This window comes from Syngnathus leptorhynchus, chromosome 5 (genome assembly GCF_054491065.1).
Source record: "Syngnathus leptorhynchus isolate UIUO chromosome 5, UIUO_Slep, whole genome shotgun sequence".
Taxonomy (NCBI): Eukaryota; Metazoa; Chordata; class Actinopteri; order Syngnathiformes; family Syngnathidae; genus Syngnathus; species Syngnathus leptorhynchus.
Window position 1 is genome coordinate 7,941,665 of NC_141199.1, and position 16,494 is coordinate 7,958,158.

The 16,494-nt window shown below is 39.8% G+C and overlaps 2 protein-coding genes across 3 annotated transcripts; both read right to left on the minus strand.

Annotated features, from left to right (window-relative positions):
- Window positions 1-52: 52 nt before the first annotated feature.
- On the minus strand, window positions 53-4,671 carry sirt7 (sirtuin 7). The gene is made up of 10 exons (XM_085913019.1): window positions 4,513-4,671; window positions 4,291-4,428; window positions 3,946-4,050; window positions 3,801-3,871; window positions 3,624-3,696; window positions 3,459-3,557; window positions 2,989-3,225; window positions 2,603-2,683; window positions 2,402-2,508; window positions 53-1,429 (listed from the first exon to the last, which is right to left on the minus strand). Exons 1-10 carry the CDS (start codon window positions 4,615-4,617, stop codon window positions 1,228-1,230), a joined length of 1,218 nt encoding a protein of 405 aa, XP_085769145.1. The 5' UTR covers window positions 4,618-4,671; the 3' UTR covers window positions 53-1,227.
- A 242-nt stretch (window positions 4,672-4,913) lies between these two features.
- On the minus strand, window positions 4,914-15,974 carry cp110 (centriolar coiled-coil protein 110). Of its 2 annotated transcripts, none has more exons than XM_085912774.1 (11): window positions 15,691-15,974; window positions 15,293-15,425; window positions 14,729-14,854; window positions 11,738-13,802; window positions 10,635-10,744; window positions 9,289-9,390; window positions 8,821-8,937; window positions 8,214-8,312; window positions 7,952-8,068; window positions 6,913-6,995; window positions 4,914-6,009 (listed from the first exon to the last, which is right to left on the minus strand). In XM_085912774.1, the coding sequence occupies exons 2-11, from the start codon at window positions 15,413-15,415 to the stop codon at window positions 5,853-5,855; spliced, it is 3,099 nt and encodes a 1,032-aa protein (XP_085768900.1). In that variant the 5' UTR covers window positions 15,416-15,425; window positions 15,691-15,974; the 3' UTR covers window positions 4,914-5,852. The 2 variants fall into 2 exon arrangements, with proteins under 2 accessions (XP_085768900.1, XP_085768901.1); XM_085912775.1 differs by having other exon boundaries at window positions 15,687-15,974.
- Window positions 15,975-16,494: the final 520 nt, after the last annotated feature.

A 16,494-nucleotide genomic window follows, 5' to 3' on the forward strand; every position in this document is an offset into this window, starting at 1 on the left:
GTTCCAGGAGTTATCCCCTGTAAGTTATTACTTTAAAAATAATTCTTGGATATTTTCTTGACAAAACAATGCAAAAAGCACGTTTTATTGATTCACATAAACCATGTTTTCATCCTTTTTTTTTTTTCGGAATACAGACAGAACATATTAGATGAAACTGTGACACAAGTGTTAACAGTGGTCCATCACTTGATTTGGTTACTTTGGCCCCACAAAACCTTCGAGGTAAATGATGCAAAATACAATTTCCTGAGACAAATCAATGGGCATAATGTACTTCGACCACAATGCAGTATAAAAAAAAAAAACTGTAAATACCATGATACTTAACAACCATGAATAAAAATTAAAATTTATAATTCTGTCTTGAACTTCTACGTCTTTGATTTCCATCAAAATAGAATGTAATCAGCACAGATCAACATTTAATAAAGTTGGTCTGAGAGGTCACAAAATAAGTAAACGACAATTCAAATGCCATCAGCAAAAAGTAAAAATATATGGAAGGGTTGGTACATTCATTGATGCAAGAAAAAAAAAAAATGGTTTACAAATTATTTACACCAAACGCTTGTAGAAAACTTGGACTAGCTGCCAAACCTTGTTACAATAATTTACCACTTGGAAACAACATGTATAACTAGTTCAAAGAACCACTACAACCGCTAATATCTATGAACATTGCTTACTGAAATGAAGCTATCATCATTTCACGCAATAGTAACACTTAAAAATTAAATTTCAGGTAAAAGACGACTGTGCGCTGTACTTGTTTACTTGGTTGTAGAAACGTAATCTGCCGTGATACAAGTACAAACAACAGACATAACACATTTTATTGTGCCACACTTTATGGCAGCACAGGGAAGAGAGTCCCAATAATACTTTGAACAAGCAGTTTGTCACATGACATCCATTGCCACGCGAGGTCCCACCAGAGCACCAACACCTCACCAACTTTAATGTAAACGTGCTGAAAGCAGCTTTTGTCACACATGAATAAAGTTACCCCCAAATAATAAACTGAGCTAATAAACTTATAAACTAGGCCACTTATAAATAGCTGATGCTTTATCAATGTATTGATACACCTTTCAAAATCAAAATTCTATGATCATCTTTTCTATATTAAAAGTCACTGATGAAGTAAACAAAAGTAGCACCTCAATTTGTCCACCAAATGATGCATCACAGGTACGCTGCAATGTTCTTGTCCTTAATTCAGATCTAGGCCGCTTTTTTCTTCTTCCTCCCTTTGCCATAGCCTCTTCCAAACCAGCCACCCTGAACTGCCGTAGCTTTTGCAGCCTCTCCGGGGTTACTGAAGGAGTCATTGGGACTGACGTGGGGAGCTATGATGGCACGGGTGTGGCTGTCCTTATCCTCAGGTTGAAGAGGTACAGCAAGGTTAAAAATGGGGTCCTCGGCCCTGAAGAGACACAACAAAACTGTGTGACTTCCTGGACTTGAGGTGACCGGTAGAGTCACAACAATATTCAAAATAGCATACAGAATTGACACACGCACACAAAGATGCTGAAATTGAATGAATACAGTGGAACCTCTGAGGCTGAGCACAAGCTTGAGATTGTCCTCTCATTTGTCCATATGTTGAAACAAATATTAGTCTTGGCAAAATGAAATGGAGATACTGGTATCTGCGCTCGGTCATAGCAGGAAGTGTTGTAAAAGTGCTACAAATAGTAGCAAAACAAACACAAACTGTCATTAATCCTCGGATTCTTGCTGAACTAACAAAATGTCACGTTCTGACATTTTTTTCCCCATAAGTTTGGACTGAATTAGTGATGGGGTTTCTATCTAAACTTGAAAACAACATTTTCACATACTAGTTATTTACGATTGGTGACGGCTATGGCACACCGGAAATCCTTGTCAATGGATGGTTTTATTATTTGAATTATTGTCTTTTGTTTTAAGTCCAGCATTTTTTTTTCTTGCTATGGTTACTGCTAAATTGCAATAAAAATTAATTTGTGTTTTTAACTAAATTATAAAAGGACATTTGAACTATGAAAAGCCTTTCAATATTTTTAAAAAGTTACAAGAACATAAACACAATGTTAATCCAGCATCACATTGGGTTCAAACTCACACTTGCCAAAATCATCACAAGTAACAGCTAATGCCATTCATTTCATGACCTGGCCATAAAGTCACAGTACCAACTGCTGTTCTTAAACTATCCAAAAAGGATCACTTTGAAAGAGCAGGCCTATCTGTAACTCATCAGTAAATGTGCAATATTTAGCGTGCACATAGAAAAACATACACAGAATTTTTTTGGGTCCCTTTCGCCTTTCAATGTGACTCAGCTGGGCGCAAAAGTGGCATCCTAGCGCCCTCTACTGGTGCGTTTGTTTGACTTGTCGAGACATACCTGTCGTAAACAGGAATTGGGAGAGTAAGCTCTTCCATGAGAAGACTCATGACATCATCACACTTGGCATTGATTTTTATTACAGCCAATTCATCTTTTGGTGTCCACTAAAACAAAAGAGAAGTATAATATTAGGTTTCAATGAGCACACTTGTGCAGCAGTACTACTTTTTCAGACCAATGATAGTATATTACATGTACCTGGAGATTAATGATGTATAGTTTGGGCCTTTTGCTTGATGGTTTGTTCATGGACCAGAGACAAGCGTATTTCTTCAGCACCTACACAGACAGAAGGTTTTAACATAGATATGGCAACACAATGTATTCCACAGTGAAAATGTTTTCAATTAAAACTATATTCATTATAGCTCTGCGTAGGAAGGAAGAATGGAAGGAATTCGGAAGAACAAGGAAGAAAATTAGGTATTATTATTTACTCAGAGCGCTAGCATTTTGCATTGAACGTATGAAAAGTAATGTCATAACATCAATTGAAAACTGATCTGAATAAAGGCCCATGTCAAGATTTCATGAACACTGCAAAACTAACAAAAACATGGAGCAAAGTTGTTGATAGGAACTACCTTCAGACTGGAACCTAAGCAGAGAATAACATCAGCTGCCTTAGCTGCCTCTGCAGCTCCCTTCCAGTTGAGAGGTTTCTCCAAGGTTCCTCGCTCCCCGAAGTGCACTATTGTGTCCCTGAGTTCACTGCCACAGTGGCAGCACTTTCGGCCTGTGCAATGCCGGTGGAGGGATGTCCGCTCTGTTACATCGAATAAACGCACGTATTCCCTGACTGGAGAACAATGAGTACACACCTGAAAGACACAAAAAGAAATGCTAAATTGTTGCCAGGGACAATTCTAGAATGAGCACTTCAGATACGGGTGGGGAATCAGGTTGGTGGAGGGTGTTGAGGTCAAAAACTCACTTACGAAAATGAAATACCAAAAAGAAAGATTATATGTTTGTATTTTTATATGCGTTATTTCAGGTTTTCTGTGTAAATATTTGTTGAAGAAATATCACTCTCGAAGCTCAATGCGATTACCTCAATAAACATGTTTCCATGAAGTTCAGACAGGGCATCTCTGGGAAGACCACTACGTAGATGAAGTCCATCACAGTTTTGAGACACGACATGCTTCACCTTTAAAAACATGCACCTTTTTACACATCGATGAAATAGCCACTATTACACATCGGCTAAACATACCAGCCTTTCCTCATAAAGCGCCTTAATGCACATATGTGTGAGCGTCGGCTCAGCTTTGCTTAGGTCAGATGAACTGTTTAGAAAGACAAAAAAAAAAATGGTAATAATGAATCATCCCATCAAACGGATTATGGCATACAATTAAAATCCCACAAATGACAAGAATCGACTTGACACCTGACAGCATGGCCCTTCTGCAGTTGTGTCCAAACACCGTTCGGCCCTCGGTAGTCGGGGATGGAGGCTGCCTATCATTAAATTATATTTTAACCAGGCAGAAGATGGAGATGCAAAATGTTAAAGAACAATAAGAGTTTCTTACAGTGCTTATTCCAGCTCCAGTGTAAAGAACCAAGTGTTTTGCTTGTTTGATTGCCACAGCTAGGTGTCGTACTTTACTTTTCAGGGCATCAGCAGTATCAAACACCTGTAAGAAAGAAAGAAAAGGGAGAAACAATTGAATAAAATCTAAATGCCATGTCTCTTTACAACCAACATGTTTACAAGCTAGGTCCTTTCAACCCTCTCATGTCTATAGTGTCGTGGCTAGCTAGAGTCTATGACAGCTGAATTGAGATTTTGAATCTTCAAACAAAACGAACGTGCATGATGAATGGATGACGTCATGAAAAATAATGAAGGCGTGGGAACCTGTTAACTGTCTTACCTCTTCTTGCTTCCTCTTGAGTTCATTTCGGCGGATCTTTCTTTTACAGAGCTCCTCCACCGTGTCTCTGTGAAGCAAAAGCACGGAAGTGTCCTCTTCGGACCTCTCAGCTTCAGGTTTTTTAAGGATACGTCCAACCTGAAGTTCAAAAGAGAAGCCCAACCACGATCTGCTACAAATGGTCTAGTGCCGATTTATATTGTTCGTATTTTTTAAGCTTACCAATCTAAAGATCTCTCTCTCGTTTTCTCGTTGTAGTATCATTGCCTTTTGTAAAGCTTTCCTCTCTGCCCTGGAAAAGACACCGCGGTCCGTCTCGTTTGCCATTACGGGTTTAACCAGCCGAGTGGCTGCGTTTTCAAAACAAAGCTCTCTTTAACTACAACCAGGCGGATTCTGGTCCAAGTTGACTCTACAGTTGATAGCGCCCCCTTGCGTCTCGGGGTAGGCACAACTTTTGTGAAGAACAGCAATAAAGTCCTCTTAAGTGACTAAAGTACTTCACTCTCGTTCATATCGTTGGCCACAGCATAATTGCCCAAATAATAATTCAATGTTTTGGGAAAACAAGAAAAAAATCAGAAGGCATATTTTATTTTATTTGAACACATTGTGTTTTTAATTGATGTAACAAAAACTTCAACCAGCAAGGATAACAAGTAAGCAGGGGGGGAAAAGTAACAAAACAGCAACGTGTGTTGAAAAAAAGTTGTTTTCTCTTATTTTGCCAAAATATTGAAATATGAATTGGGCCATTGGGCTATTTGGAAGGATATATGTAATCATAGCATGTTTCTTTCAGTGTGCATTGTGGAAAAACAGTTGTATGGTTTTAAACTGTTGGAAGATTGAAACATCTAAAACACGGAGGATAAAATATCTTGCGATGAAACAATATTATGTTGCATTCATGGCAAATATTTACAATTGCAAATGCCATTCGCAACCTTGAAATGCCATGCATCAGCCCCGAGGGCACTGTCTACTTCACATAACTCAAATACAATTGTCAAGTTGTAAAAACATTTATTATACTAATAATAAATTCCAACAAATATAAATAACATATAGCCACACTGCATCAAACAAACCCGGTGGCTTTATTTGAGTAGATATGCAATGCAACCCAATAATCTAGGCCTGAGGCAAGGCAATACTAGAGGAGAGAATTTATTGAAGGATAATAATCCAAATTAGGACTACACAACACAGCAATATAAATAAAGAATCAGTGTTTTGATGACATTGCTTAGTTAGAAGGCATGCTCATCTTGAAATGAGAAAAACGGAACAACAATTGAAAAAAAAAAAAAAAAAAACGTTTCCTCTATGTTGAGAGCAAATATTTGCTGAAACCAAGGCTGTTGGTGAAGTCACAAGCATAGCTGCTAGATGAAGTAGGTGTTTTTATATCCAACACGCCCATTTGCAGGCTTTCAGAAACCAGACTCAGCCATTTCAGTGCTTTGATGGGAAAGTACCCTGTAATTTATAATTAAGACACGAGTAGTTTATTTGAGAACTGTAAACTTGAGTTCTCAGTGGGTCTAAATGAGCAGGTGTCATCGGGATATGGAGTAGCTCCAGCTCTGAGAGCTCCTTGCGGGCTTTGCTCTCGACCGCCCTTGCTTGCTTTCAAGCGGCTGCTTGCTGGTGAATCCTGTCTTGTGTTCAGGCGTCACAACTCCTCTACGTCTTTCTGACACCTTCTTCTGGATCCTGGAGTGTAAAAGACAGCAGTGGGTCAGAAAACTAATTCAAGGTTCTGTCTGTGGTACAAAACATTTGATTTCATAAAAGCATAGATTGCACATGGTTACCCAGGAATACATGCAGTATCGCACAAAAATGAGTAGACATTTTTGTCAATATTTTATCTTTTGATGGGACAACACTCAGGAACTGTGGCTTTACTGCAATATAAACTAGTTAGTGTATAACAGGGGCGTCAAACTTTTTTTTCGCGGGCTGCATTGTAGTCATTGCTTCTTCCGAAGGGCCATTGTGACTGTCAACCCAAATAAATGTACGAGCACCTCATATTATATACAGTAAAAGCTACAAAACAAACTGACAAATAACTTGTTTTCAAATCAGACGAGTAAAAACTGGTCAAATATAAAAAAAAAAAAAGATATCAAAAGTGAAGACAATTTGCAATTCTAGTAATGACACGTATTTGATGCACAATTTGTCTTCGCGGGCCACATAAAATGATATGGCGGGCCGTATCTTGCCCCCGGGCCTTGAGTTTGACAACAGTGGTGTATAGGTTTGTAGTCCTCTTAATATAACTCAGCACACAGTGATTATTGTCAAAACCGCAGGCAAAAAAATGTGACTACACTTCTAAGTGGAAAAAGTTAGAAATCTATCCCAGTCAGCCCTTTTCCACCCTTGATCACGAGCCTCCTTAGTGTTTACAAACCCTCAGGTTTTAATCATGGCGTTATCGGTTATCGCTCGAATGAAATACCTACAAAAATATGATGGCTGCACTGCACTCCCTTTTGTGAGATTGTGTAGCTGTGTATTCCATCTGGCATTATTTGTGTATGCTGGTTTTCGAGGTCTCATAAAATGAGTTGGTTCCGTCTCAAATATCTACAAGAGAATACTCACAAGATGTTTCTTTTCCTCATGAGTGACTTCTGTGTTGCAGCAGACAGAAAACTCCTTCCTTTTGGACAGCTTGTTTGGTTTATCTGAACAAACAAAAACACATCGGAATTGTCCTAGTGTGATTCGCCTCAAAATGCAGCCCAGAAACTGTTTTAACTACTAACAATTCAATCTTTGTAGACTGTAGTCAAAAGCTGTGCTGACAAATAACATTCACTTGTTTTTCATGTTATGACACAGATAAGCCAAGCGTCCTGTCTTCCATAACACTGGTTCAAATAATATAATTCCTTATCAACCTATCGAGGTAACTTGACTTTTTAATTGAATTCATTCCGTCACCAAACTTGTAACTCAATTCACATAGATAAAATGTTCCCACAATTGAAAGGAATTGAATGCCACTAATCCATTCCTTTGAAAACACTTTTGTTTGAGCATTTTAATTAAGAAAATATACTATTTATTGAAATAGAGGATAGATGCATAAAAACATGAAAGATGAAACAAGAATCATTTTCGAGGTTGGTTTGTTGTTAGAGTGGGGGTAGTTATTATTTTTTTTAAAGGCTTTAATTATGTTAGGTCCCCAACCACCAGTTCACGGAAATGGGATCAGACCACACAGAAAAATCAGGGTTAGAAAAAGAACAAAATAAAATTGTGGTGACACATTTCAAATATGTTCCTAAAGGAAATGTATGGCAGCACCCTCAATCCACAAAAGGTCGCCAATCCATAAAAATAAAAAAAATTACATTCTGTACGACCATGAAGCGGTCCATGAAGATTGGGGACCACTGGTATAGTGCACGGAAACTTATGGACAATAAATCCAGTGCAAATGTGCATCCATGTGAATGAAACATACTGGTGCATGTCTTTTTCCAGTATAAATCGAGAAGATGCACTTAAAGCTTATTGGCTAACAACTTAATAAGCTTAAGTTGGGGTACTAATATGTCAAGGGACCACTCTTGGGTAGGACATTCAGTGATTTTGCCAGTCTGTTTCCTACTTGGCTTGAAAGCTGTGTTACCTGTCGTCTGAGCCCTCTCTCCTTGACCAGCTCTCTGTCCAAACTAATCAGGTGCATCCTTTCCGCCACTGACAGGCAGAAGAAGACATCGTACAATTCGTAGCGTGCTGCTCTCAGCTGGGGGGGGGTAAACAAGCACACAGCAGACGCCTCTTTGTGAGAAACTCACTATTTATTGTTGGTAAATTGCTATTTAAAGGATAAACGCACATTGGCAGGAAGCAACTCAACAGATGGGTGCAACATGTGGCTGACTTAATACCTGCAGAGAGACTCTCTGGCGCAAGACACGATCCTGTTTGCTACAGATATCCCCTCTGTTCGGAGGCAGCTGGGAAGCCTGCAGGAATTGTTGTGAGTCCTGAAAGAAAAAAAAACACAATCACAGAAGAAATTAAATATTTCAATTAGGGTACAGCTTTAATAATGAAGGACTTCAATGAAATGCCTCATTTGCTGTCTTGAGCAGAGTACACACATACAAATAATAGAGTCCAATTTAAGCATTTTCCCTTCATCTAATCACAGTCAGCAGGGGCCTGATTATAAGATGCAAATTTGTATGTGTGCTCAAAAAAAAATGTCAGTCCAAGAGTTAGGAAAGCCACGACATAAATATGTAATAGGGTTAGGGGTAATATTTTGAATGAATTAATGAATGGAGTGAATTCATATTTCCTTAAGGCCCTATAACAATGGTGATGTTATTGTGATGTGTGGTCCTGTGTCTTTAGGACCAGAAGAGCATTGTCCTCATTGGATGTGAAACGTGTACAGTCGGCTTTCAACAACTACTGAAGTGAAAATGGTGTTTCACCAAAGCACCCGTGTTTGACAAGAGCAGGTGTCAAACGGCAGACTTCACTCACCCCAACGGTGCGCGCCAGCTGAGCCACTCTCTCGGTCCTAAGCAGCCTGCGCGTCAGATAGCCTTTGACAGCAGCTAACAGCAGGTGGCGCCAGTGCTCTAGGTACAGCCTCGGGGGCTAATGAAGAGGGAACGAGCGGATGAGTCGGGTGAATAATGAAAGCAAGAGGAGAAGAGAGAGGAGAATGCTAATTCCATCGGTGACAACCAATTAATTTTCCAGACTCTCAAGGTCTTCTGTTTGGCATCTGTTTAGTGCGTCCATGCACGTGCACGGCTTTAATACAGAATCATAAACAACTGATAGGTTCTTGTCACTCACTTGTTGATTGGTATGCCTTCAAGGCATTTTTCTTCTCAAAAGAACTGACAGAAAACATGGGGAACTTACTATTTCATTGGAAAGGGTCGAACCACTGGTGTTAAACAGCAGAATATTTTGGATCAGTGACAAACCCAAGAGTCATACCTGAGAGAGCTTTGTTGATGTCAATGCCTTTCCATGATGAGAACCTGACAGAGAGCACGGGAAGAACGAACCCTGGAGCAGGCTGTAACGCACTCCGAGCGCCTAGGAAAGAAAGCCGGGCAGACATGAAGTCGCAGTGTAGAAAGACAGAAAGAGCGTGCGTGTGCGTGAACAGCAGCGAGTTTTTGCAAAAGTGGACAAGGTCGGCAAATAGTGAATTGGAACAGAGAGAAAATGAGGCAGCAGGGAGGAATTAATTGAGGATAGAGGAAGAAGTGGAGGGATGGGGCATAGGAGAGGGACGACGAAGATAATGAGACAGGTGAGGGCAGAAATAGTACAGCCAGAGAGCAAAAAGGACAGCAGAGGCGGGATGAGACAAAACAGAGAGGGATGAGAGACAAAAAAAAAAAGGGGGGATCATAAGCAGTGGCGCAGCGGCAGGACGATCTGGCACTTAACGGTGGACACTCATGAATTAAACAAATGATTCTTTTCTGTGTCAATTTCCTCGCTCCCCTCCTCCCTTGAAGCAAAGGTGGCCATGCCATCTCATCACAAATCACAAAGGGGAAAGAGGGGAGGCGAAAAGGAGCCTTTCTATTTAACGGCTTAAGTTCATTGTATTGTGTTAAAGGATATATCAATTAAGCAGAGCCCGTGATTAATAGGGCGAGAACATCGAACATGCACAGATACAAGCTGGAGAAATGGCTGGTAAAGAACAGCCGGCGCCCTTGAAGTGCACACAAGCACACAGGCAGACAACACACAAGCGACCGTACGTACGATCTCAGCTCTTAGGGATGTGATGAAACATTTATTGTTGGAATCCCTTAAGGGTTTTTTTTTTACGTGGAAACAAAGAGTCTGAAGGTCTCTTGTAATGAGCGGATGTTTGTAGTCTGCCCACGACTTGACCAGATAATGCAACATCATTTTGAGTGTGTGTGTGTGTCACAGGGAACATATGGACCATGCCAATTTTTCAAAAGAACGTTCGGATTGCTGTGAATCACAGCGGAGAAATTTTCATTCAAACTTTGCATTGTAATCTTTAAAGTATGGCCCAAATATTCATTCATTCATGATGTTGTTGTCAACCCCTCGCAGACCAGTTTTTTTTACGGCTGTTCTACAGGAAGAACTATTACACCTGCAGAATGTGATGCAACATCATGCAAGAAGTGGCCCCGTTGATACGAAGGAGTTTTGTGTGACTATTATGTTCAGTGTAGTAAATATGTCGTTTCAACATGGAGAATTTGATTTACTTTTCTAGCTTTTGGCTCATACAACTTGACATCCACACTGAAAATCAATCATGTACATATCTTAACTCTCACCTGGCACAGTTCTTCCTGCTGTCTCCTGTGCTCTTCTTGCAGGGCACTGACCTGAGCAGCGTGGACCTGTTTTAGGTCCTCCACAAAATGATCACTCCCTGGTGAAGCTACTGAAAAAGCAAAAATGATAAAGGGGATTAAAAAAAAATAAGCTTGTTATTAAAACAACATTCATCTATTAATACTGATAACAATAGTAATGCTACTACTACTAAAAATAATAATACACCAGATTGATGTATATATATATATAATGCTTTTCTGGACACTTAAAGGTGCCTTTCAATGGTTACATTATGTATGCACTCACTCATTCACACTTTGGTGGTGGTAAACTACGTAAGGAACCACAGCTGCCCTGACATCCCCTCCAACCACCACCACTTTCAACCCCCCTGCCGTTAAGCAGTGTGAGTGGCACTAGAGGCAGAGTGTCTTGGCCAAGAACATGACGCCACATGACTTGGATAGAGAGGCTGACCCTCAAGTTACTGAATGACCTGCTCTACCTCCTGATCCATGGCTAATCTATGCATGCTGAGACTTGACACTTGACCATCTGATCTTGGACAAGAGATGGGTTACAGCTAGGAGTGGTCACCAGACAACTGCAGTTTTCATTGAATACTTTGCTGTTAATAATTGGTGACCTTACATGAAAAAGTGAGACTTTAATACAGCATGACAGAAATAATCTGCACATGTGATGGAGGGTGTCTGTCGCCTTGTATGATTTTTGCTTCTATAATACTTGGTGAACATCTTCAAAATATTTGTTTCACTATCACTTCCGAACTTCATTTTGAGCTAGTGGTGCTCTCTAAAATTCTCTATGGTCTTGCAAATCATTATTTTGAGGGAACGCACAGTTTAGCAGACACTATTTTGGTCTTCGTAAAAGACTGCTGCAATATATTACAGTGAACGCACCATTTATTGTTTCTTTTTTGATATTTTGGTCTATCAGGCCCTTAGAGGCCCTCAGATTTCTGCCACAACATAAATAGCTTTGTCAAAAAAAGGTACCTTACTTAAGATAGTTAACAATATATTTCATGTCTGATACAATACATGCAGCACTGCATTTGACATGCGAGTCTTACCTCTGGAAGAACTGCAGCTGCGGTTGACCTCTGACAAGTCTCCAATGCTTGGTGCTGCAGCCACATCCAGGTTATCTCCCAAAGGCATAAGCAGTCTCCGTTTGACCTTGGATGAGTTGCCCTCAATACCTGCCACAGGGGTCAGTTCCTTTGCTTGATCCAAGTGCTCGGCTGAGTCCCGCTCGGATCCTGAAACTTCGAGGAGCCACAACTCAGAGGGTGTGTCCACCTCAAACGACCGACGGTTGACAGAAAGGTCATTAGTGGAGCTATGACTGTCTTCGTCCAATTTATTTGATGGTTGATGCTGTCTGTTTCCCTCGAACTGTCGAGAACTCCCGTTCAATGCTTCTTCATTCACATTTTTTTCTTTATCCTGCGAGATCGGTGGAACTTTGTTGCTTTGCACATCTGTGCTTTCCAGCGTGCTACTACAAGAGTCAAGTGATTGTCTATTTGGATCTTCATTGTTCTTTTGCTCTTGCTTTCCTACACAGCCGTCATCAGGTCTATCCTGCCATTTCCCTCCAATTTGCATGAGGGATGTCCCCAGATCAGAGATCACCTCTTTTAAGTTGGACAGGCAGAACTCAAGCTGGTTTATGGGCTGTGAACTCTGGACTATACCGCTCGGTACATCACGTTGCGCTCGCAGGCTTCGGTCTTCATCAGCCTCGTGGCTTTCATTATAAATTGAGTTCATCAAAACTTTACCCCCAAAGTTATCTGCTTCATCTGGTAAACTAGTTGAGCTGTTATTGTAAACTGGACTCAGGCAGAAATGAGGCACTGGGATAGAGTGATGGGTTTCATGCCCTTCCAGACAAGTAATGGGGTCCGCGATTGCTTGTTCACTTGTCATGAGATGTATCTTTTGAGTTTGTGATTGGGTCAAGGCCTGTGGTTGGGGAAGGGTGATTAGTTGTGAAACTCTTTCAGAATCACGATTTGCCTTTTTACTGATCAATGCATCCAGAAAGATTGGAGTCTTCTCATTGTATCTTTTGCAGGTAGGATTCATTGTTTTGACAAACCTCTTCTCTTTAGTTTTTCTCCCGTCTGTACATTTAGAGTGAAACTCATTGTTCTCCTTATCAGAGAGGCTCTTCTCCTCCACTTTTGATGGTTCTTGGGCTTTCTCCTGGATTCTCGCATTTTTGGCTTGGTTCCTCAGCATGCGTTGTTGCCTGCGGTACTCCTGAGATTTCCTCAGCAGGTCCTGGAGGCTTGACCGATTCGGAGACTGCGTCTGCGTATTCACTGATTCTACATTTCCGGGGCTGCTCTGAATGAGCTGATCGGTAGGTGAACATTCAATGATCGATGTTTGAGGTAACACGGGACTGTGTGAAGTGCTACAGCTGTCCAAAGAGAGGACGGGGACCACAACTTGCTTAATTTGTTGGCTTTCCTTCATGTTAAGGCCAACAGAAGAGGGAAGATTATCTTGACTCTCATGACTTTCCATTTGGCCGTTACCACATTTCTCTCCAGGAAAATGATCATCTCTCACTGGATCATTTTGACATACAGTACAAAAACTGCCATTCATTGTTATAAAATCATGACAAAAAGATAACTCTTGGCCACTTCTCTCTAATTCCTCCCCATCTATGGGAGGGTAGCTAAAAATATCTGGCATATTGGCAGTTGTCTTTGGAGTCTTGTGAAGGAAAAAGTCAGTTGTATTCGTCATTCCCTGTGGGGTTTGGTCAACACTCCCTACGTCAAGACTTTTTGAAAGACCATTGGTGTTTTCCAGAATTTCATGAGTCACGCGGCCCAAGGATACAGAGCAGTGAGTCGCACTATCAAAGGAGCTTGGTTGAGAGGCGTGTTGGTTTTCACGATGCTCAACAAGGCTGTGATTTGGTTGAGGAATCACATGAGAGATGAAAAAGGCACTATCTGTAGTAGATAGCAATGGACAAATGTGTGGACTATTCATTTCTGCCACAGTCTCTATACTTTGCTGACTAGATGCACTGGAGCATGAGGAATCCAAAGATGTTGGAGTGCCCTTCAATTCCAGACGCAAGTCCTCCAGTGTTGTTGAATGTCTTGTCTGTAATAAAATGAATAAATAAACATAAAGTGGTATATTTACAATGGGCCAGACGCCACACATACAAAAACTTCCTGACTCAAAAAAAGAAAAAGGCTACCTGGCAGAATGCAAACCAATGTTCCTTTCAATGGAGGTTATTCTGCTTCAAGTTTAACAAGAACATGTAACTACTAAAATGCATCACTGGTACGCAAATGCACAGCAACATATTTGATTCTTTTGCACATTTAATTAAAGTAATATCATGAAACCAAATGGAGAATATCAACCTTTGCATTGGGACTGAATGATATATCATTTTTGGATCAAAATCATTATCTCAGACATTGTAATTTTGTGACCATCAAGTGGCATGCTACTCGTGATACTCTGCGAGTCACCTTTCCCGGCTGTTAATTTATGAATTTTTACAGACACATTTGAAGAATATATGTAACAATCAAGGACATCACAGTGGACCAATGAAACTGTCAGAGTCGGTCCTCACACTGAATATTCAGATCAGTCATTTGCATAGTTAAGTGGGATCCTTGCATGCCAAAACTTTTGATTTGACCAAAACACTGACTTCATGCAAAGAGTGACTATTGTTGAAATGTGCCAGTGGATGTTGACAGTGTAAAGTGGCAAAAAATCCATTAGCAATGTTACCTTCATAAAATATTACTGATGGCAGGACCTATAATTGCATATTTATATCTATGTGTGTATCTGTGTGTGTGTGTGTGGTCTTGCTTTATTAATTTAACCATTTTAAAAATTCTTGAAAAACCTCCCTCATACAGCCTTCAATTGAATTTGAAATATCTGTCAGGAAAAGCAATTCAATCGTTTCCTAAAATCGTTCAGCCTAAGTCTGTGCCACAATATATACTGTACTGGAACATAGTGTGGTGTCAGAGACATTGCCAAATTTCAAGTACCTGAACACTATGAAGAATTGTTTGCACATATGCCAGTCTTTCATTGGCCTTCATCCTTCGACTGGCAGCTTGATTTTGAGCTGCTTTTTTGTGCTGCTGCATTTCCTCTCTCCTTTCGCCTGTGACCTGTTATCAACAGAAAGTACTCATGAGAAGTGAGACATTACCAGGCATGATAATCATTATCACAATAATTTGAGTTATGGGATTATGTGGTGGTGTACACAACTCACTTGAGTACCCAAAAATGGATCTCAGTGTCTACTACTCATAAAAAGTTAGGGATACCTTCTTACAGATGAATTTTCAGGAAGAACCTTTGTAACCATTTGGATGCACGTGTCCAAATGTTGTCTAACGAGGAGCTAAATGGCCAAATCCACAATAGATGACAGATCCATGAAAATGTTCAAGGCAAAAAAAGCGAGCTCTAAGAGTCGATTATCAAGGAGAATATCGTGGAGGTTACTACCCCAAGTGACAAGTCTCATTATACTCAAAAGGCAACAAATTTAATACCTGGAATAGAATTAGTGCTAGCTAGGTCGAAACAAATGGTCATACCACGGGAGGGAGGATGGGCGCCCCATAGAAGAGGATGGCAGAAGACGCAGGCTTTTTGTATTCCTCCTCTTTCACCCGCAGATGTGACAGCCGATTCCGCACAAATATATCGTAGTCCTCCATTGGGGTTTTCCTGAAGCCGGTCGTGAATTACATTAGGCTCCGGTGCGATTATGTTTTTTATAACGGTAGCTATGACGTGAAAATGATTGCTAGCTAGCTAGCTAGCGAGCCAAATAGCTTGCTGGATAGTTATATAACGCTATTTCATAAAATGGTTTAATAGCAAGCAGGTCTAGATCAGATCTGCAATAGACCGGTGGGGGATAACTCAAAGATAATCAACCATACTTTCATCAATAAGGTTAACACAATTTGTGCAAGCCAGTTTTACCCGCCTCTCTTCCCGGAGAAACTAGTACTAGTGTTGACAGTTTGGAGAGCTGCAAAATCAGGAGCGGATTCCAGGACGCTCGCGGATTTATTCTACCAAATAACAAAAATCGTCAAAAACATAACACGTACATAAACGTAACAATTAGTACTTTGGCTTCGCTCGTTAAGACCTTGTTACCACGGAGCAAATTGGTTTTAAACTTAAAGTATCAACTTTAAAAAAATGTAATTGAAGTCCATATTTTCATAAACTCCAGTTCGTAAGGCGCGAAGAAGAGAGTGCTGCTAATACAAACACGCTACTGCCTCCTACAGTCACAACGGGTGCATTTTATTTCCTCTTAAAGGTTAAATATAGTTTGTATTTTGCATAAAATACTCGTGATGCCAATCCACACTATTACAAAGTTAAGACACTTTTACTGTAGATAAAAATTACACTCACTGGCTACCACACGACATACACACAAAACTTTTTCCTTAGGGGAATCAATAACACAATAAATTTACCCAACATAAAAAAAACTTGTATTAGTCAACTAGCACATTTATTTTTAACGAAAGCAATAATAAGGTGCACTAACTATATTTATTTTATAATTATATATATATATATATATATATATATATATATATATATATATATATATATATATATATATATATATATATATATATATATATATATATATATATATATATATATATATATATATATATATATATATATATATATATATATATATATATATATATATATATATATATATATATATAGTATACATTACGTCACAGTAAATTGGACC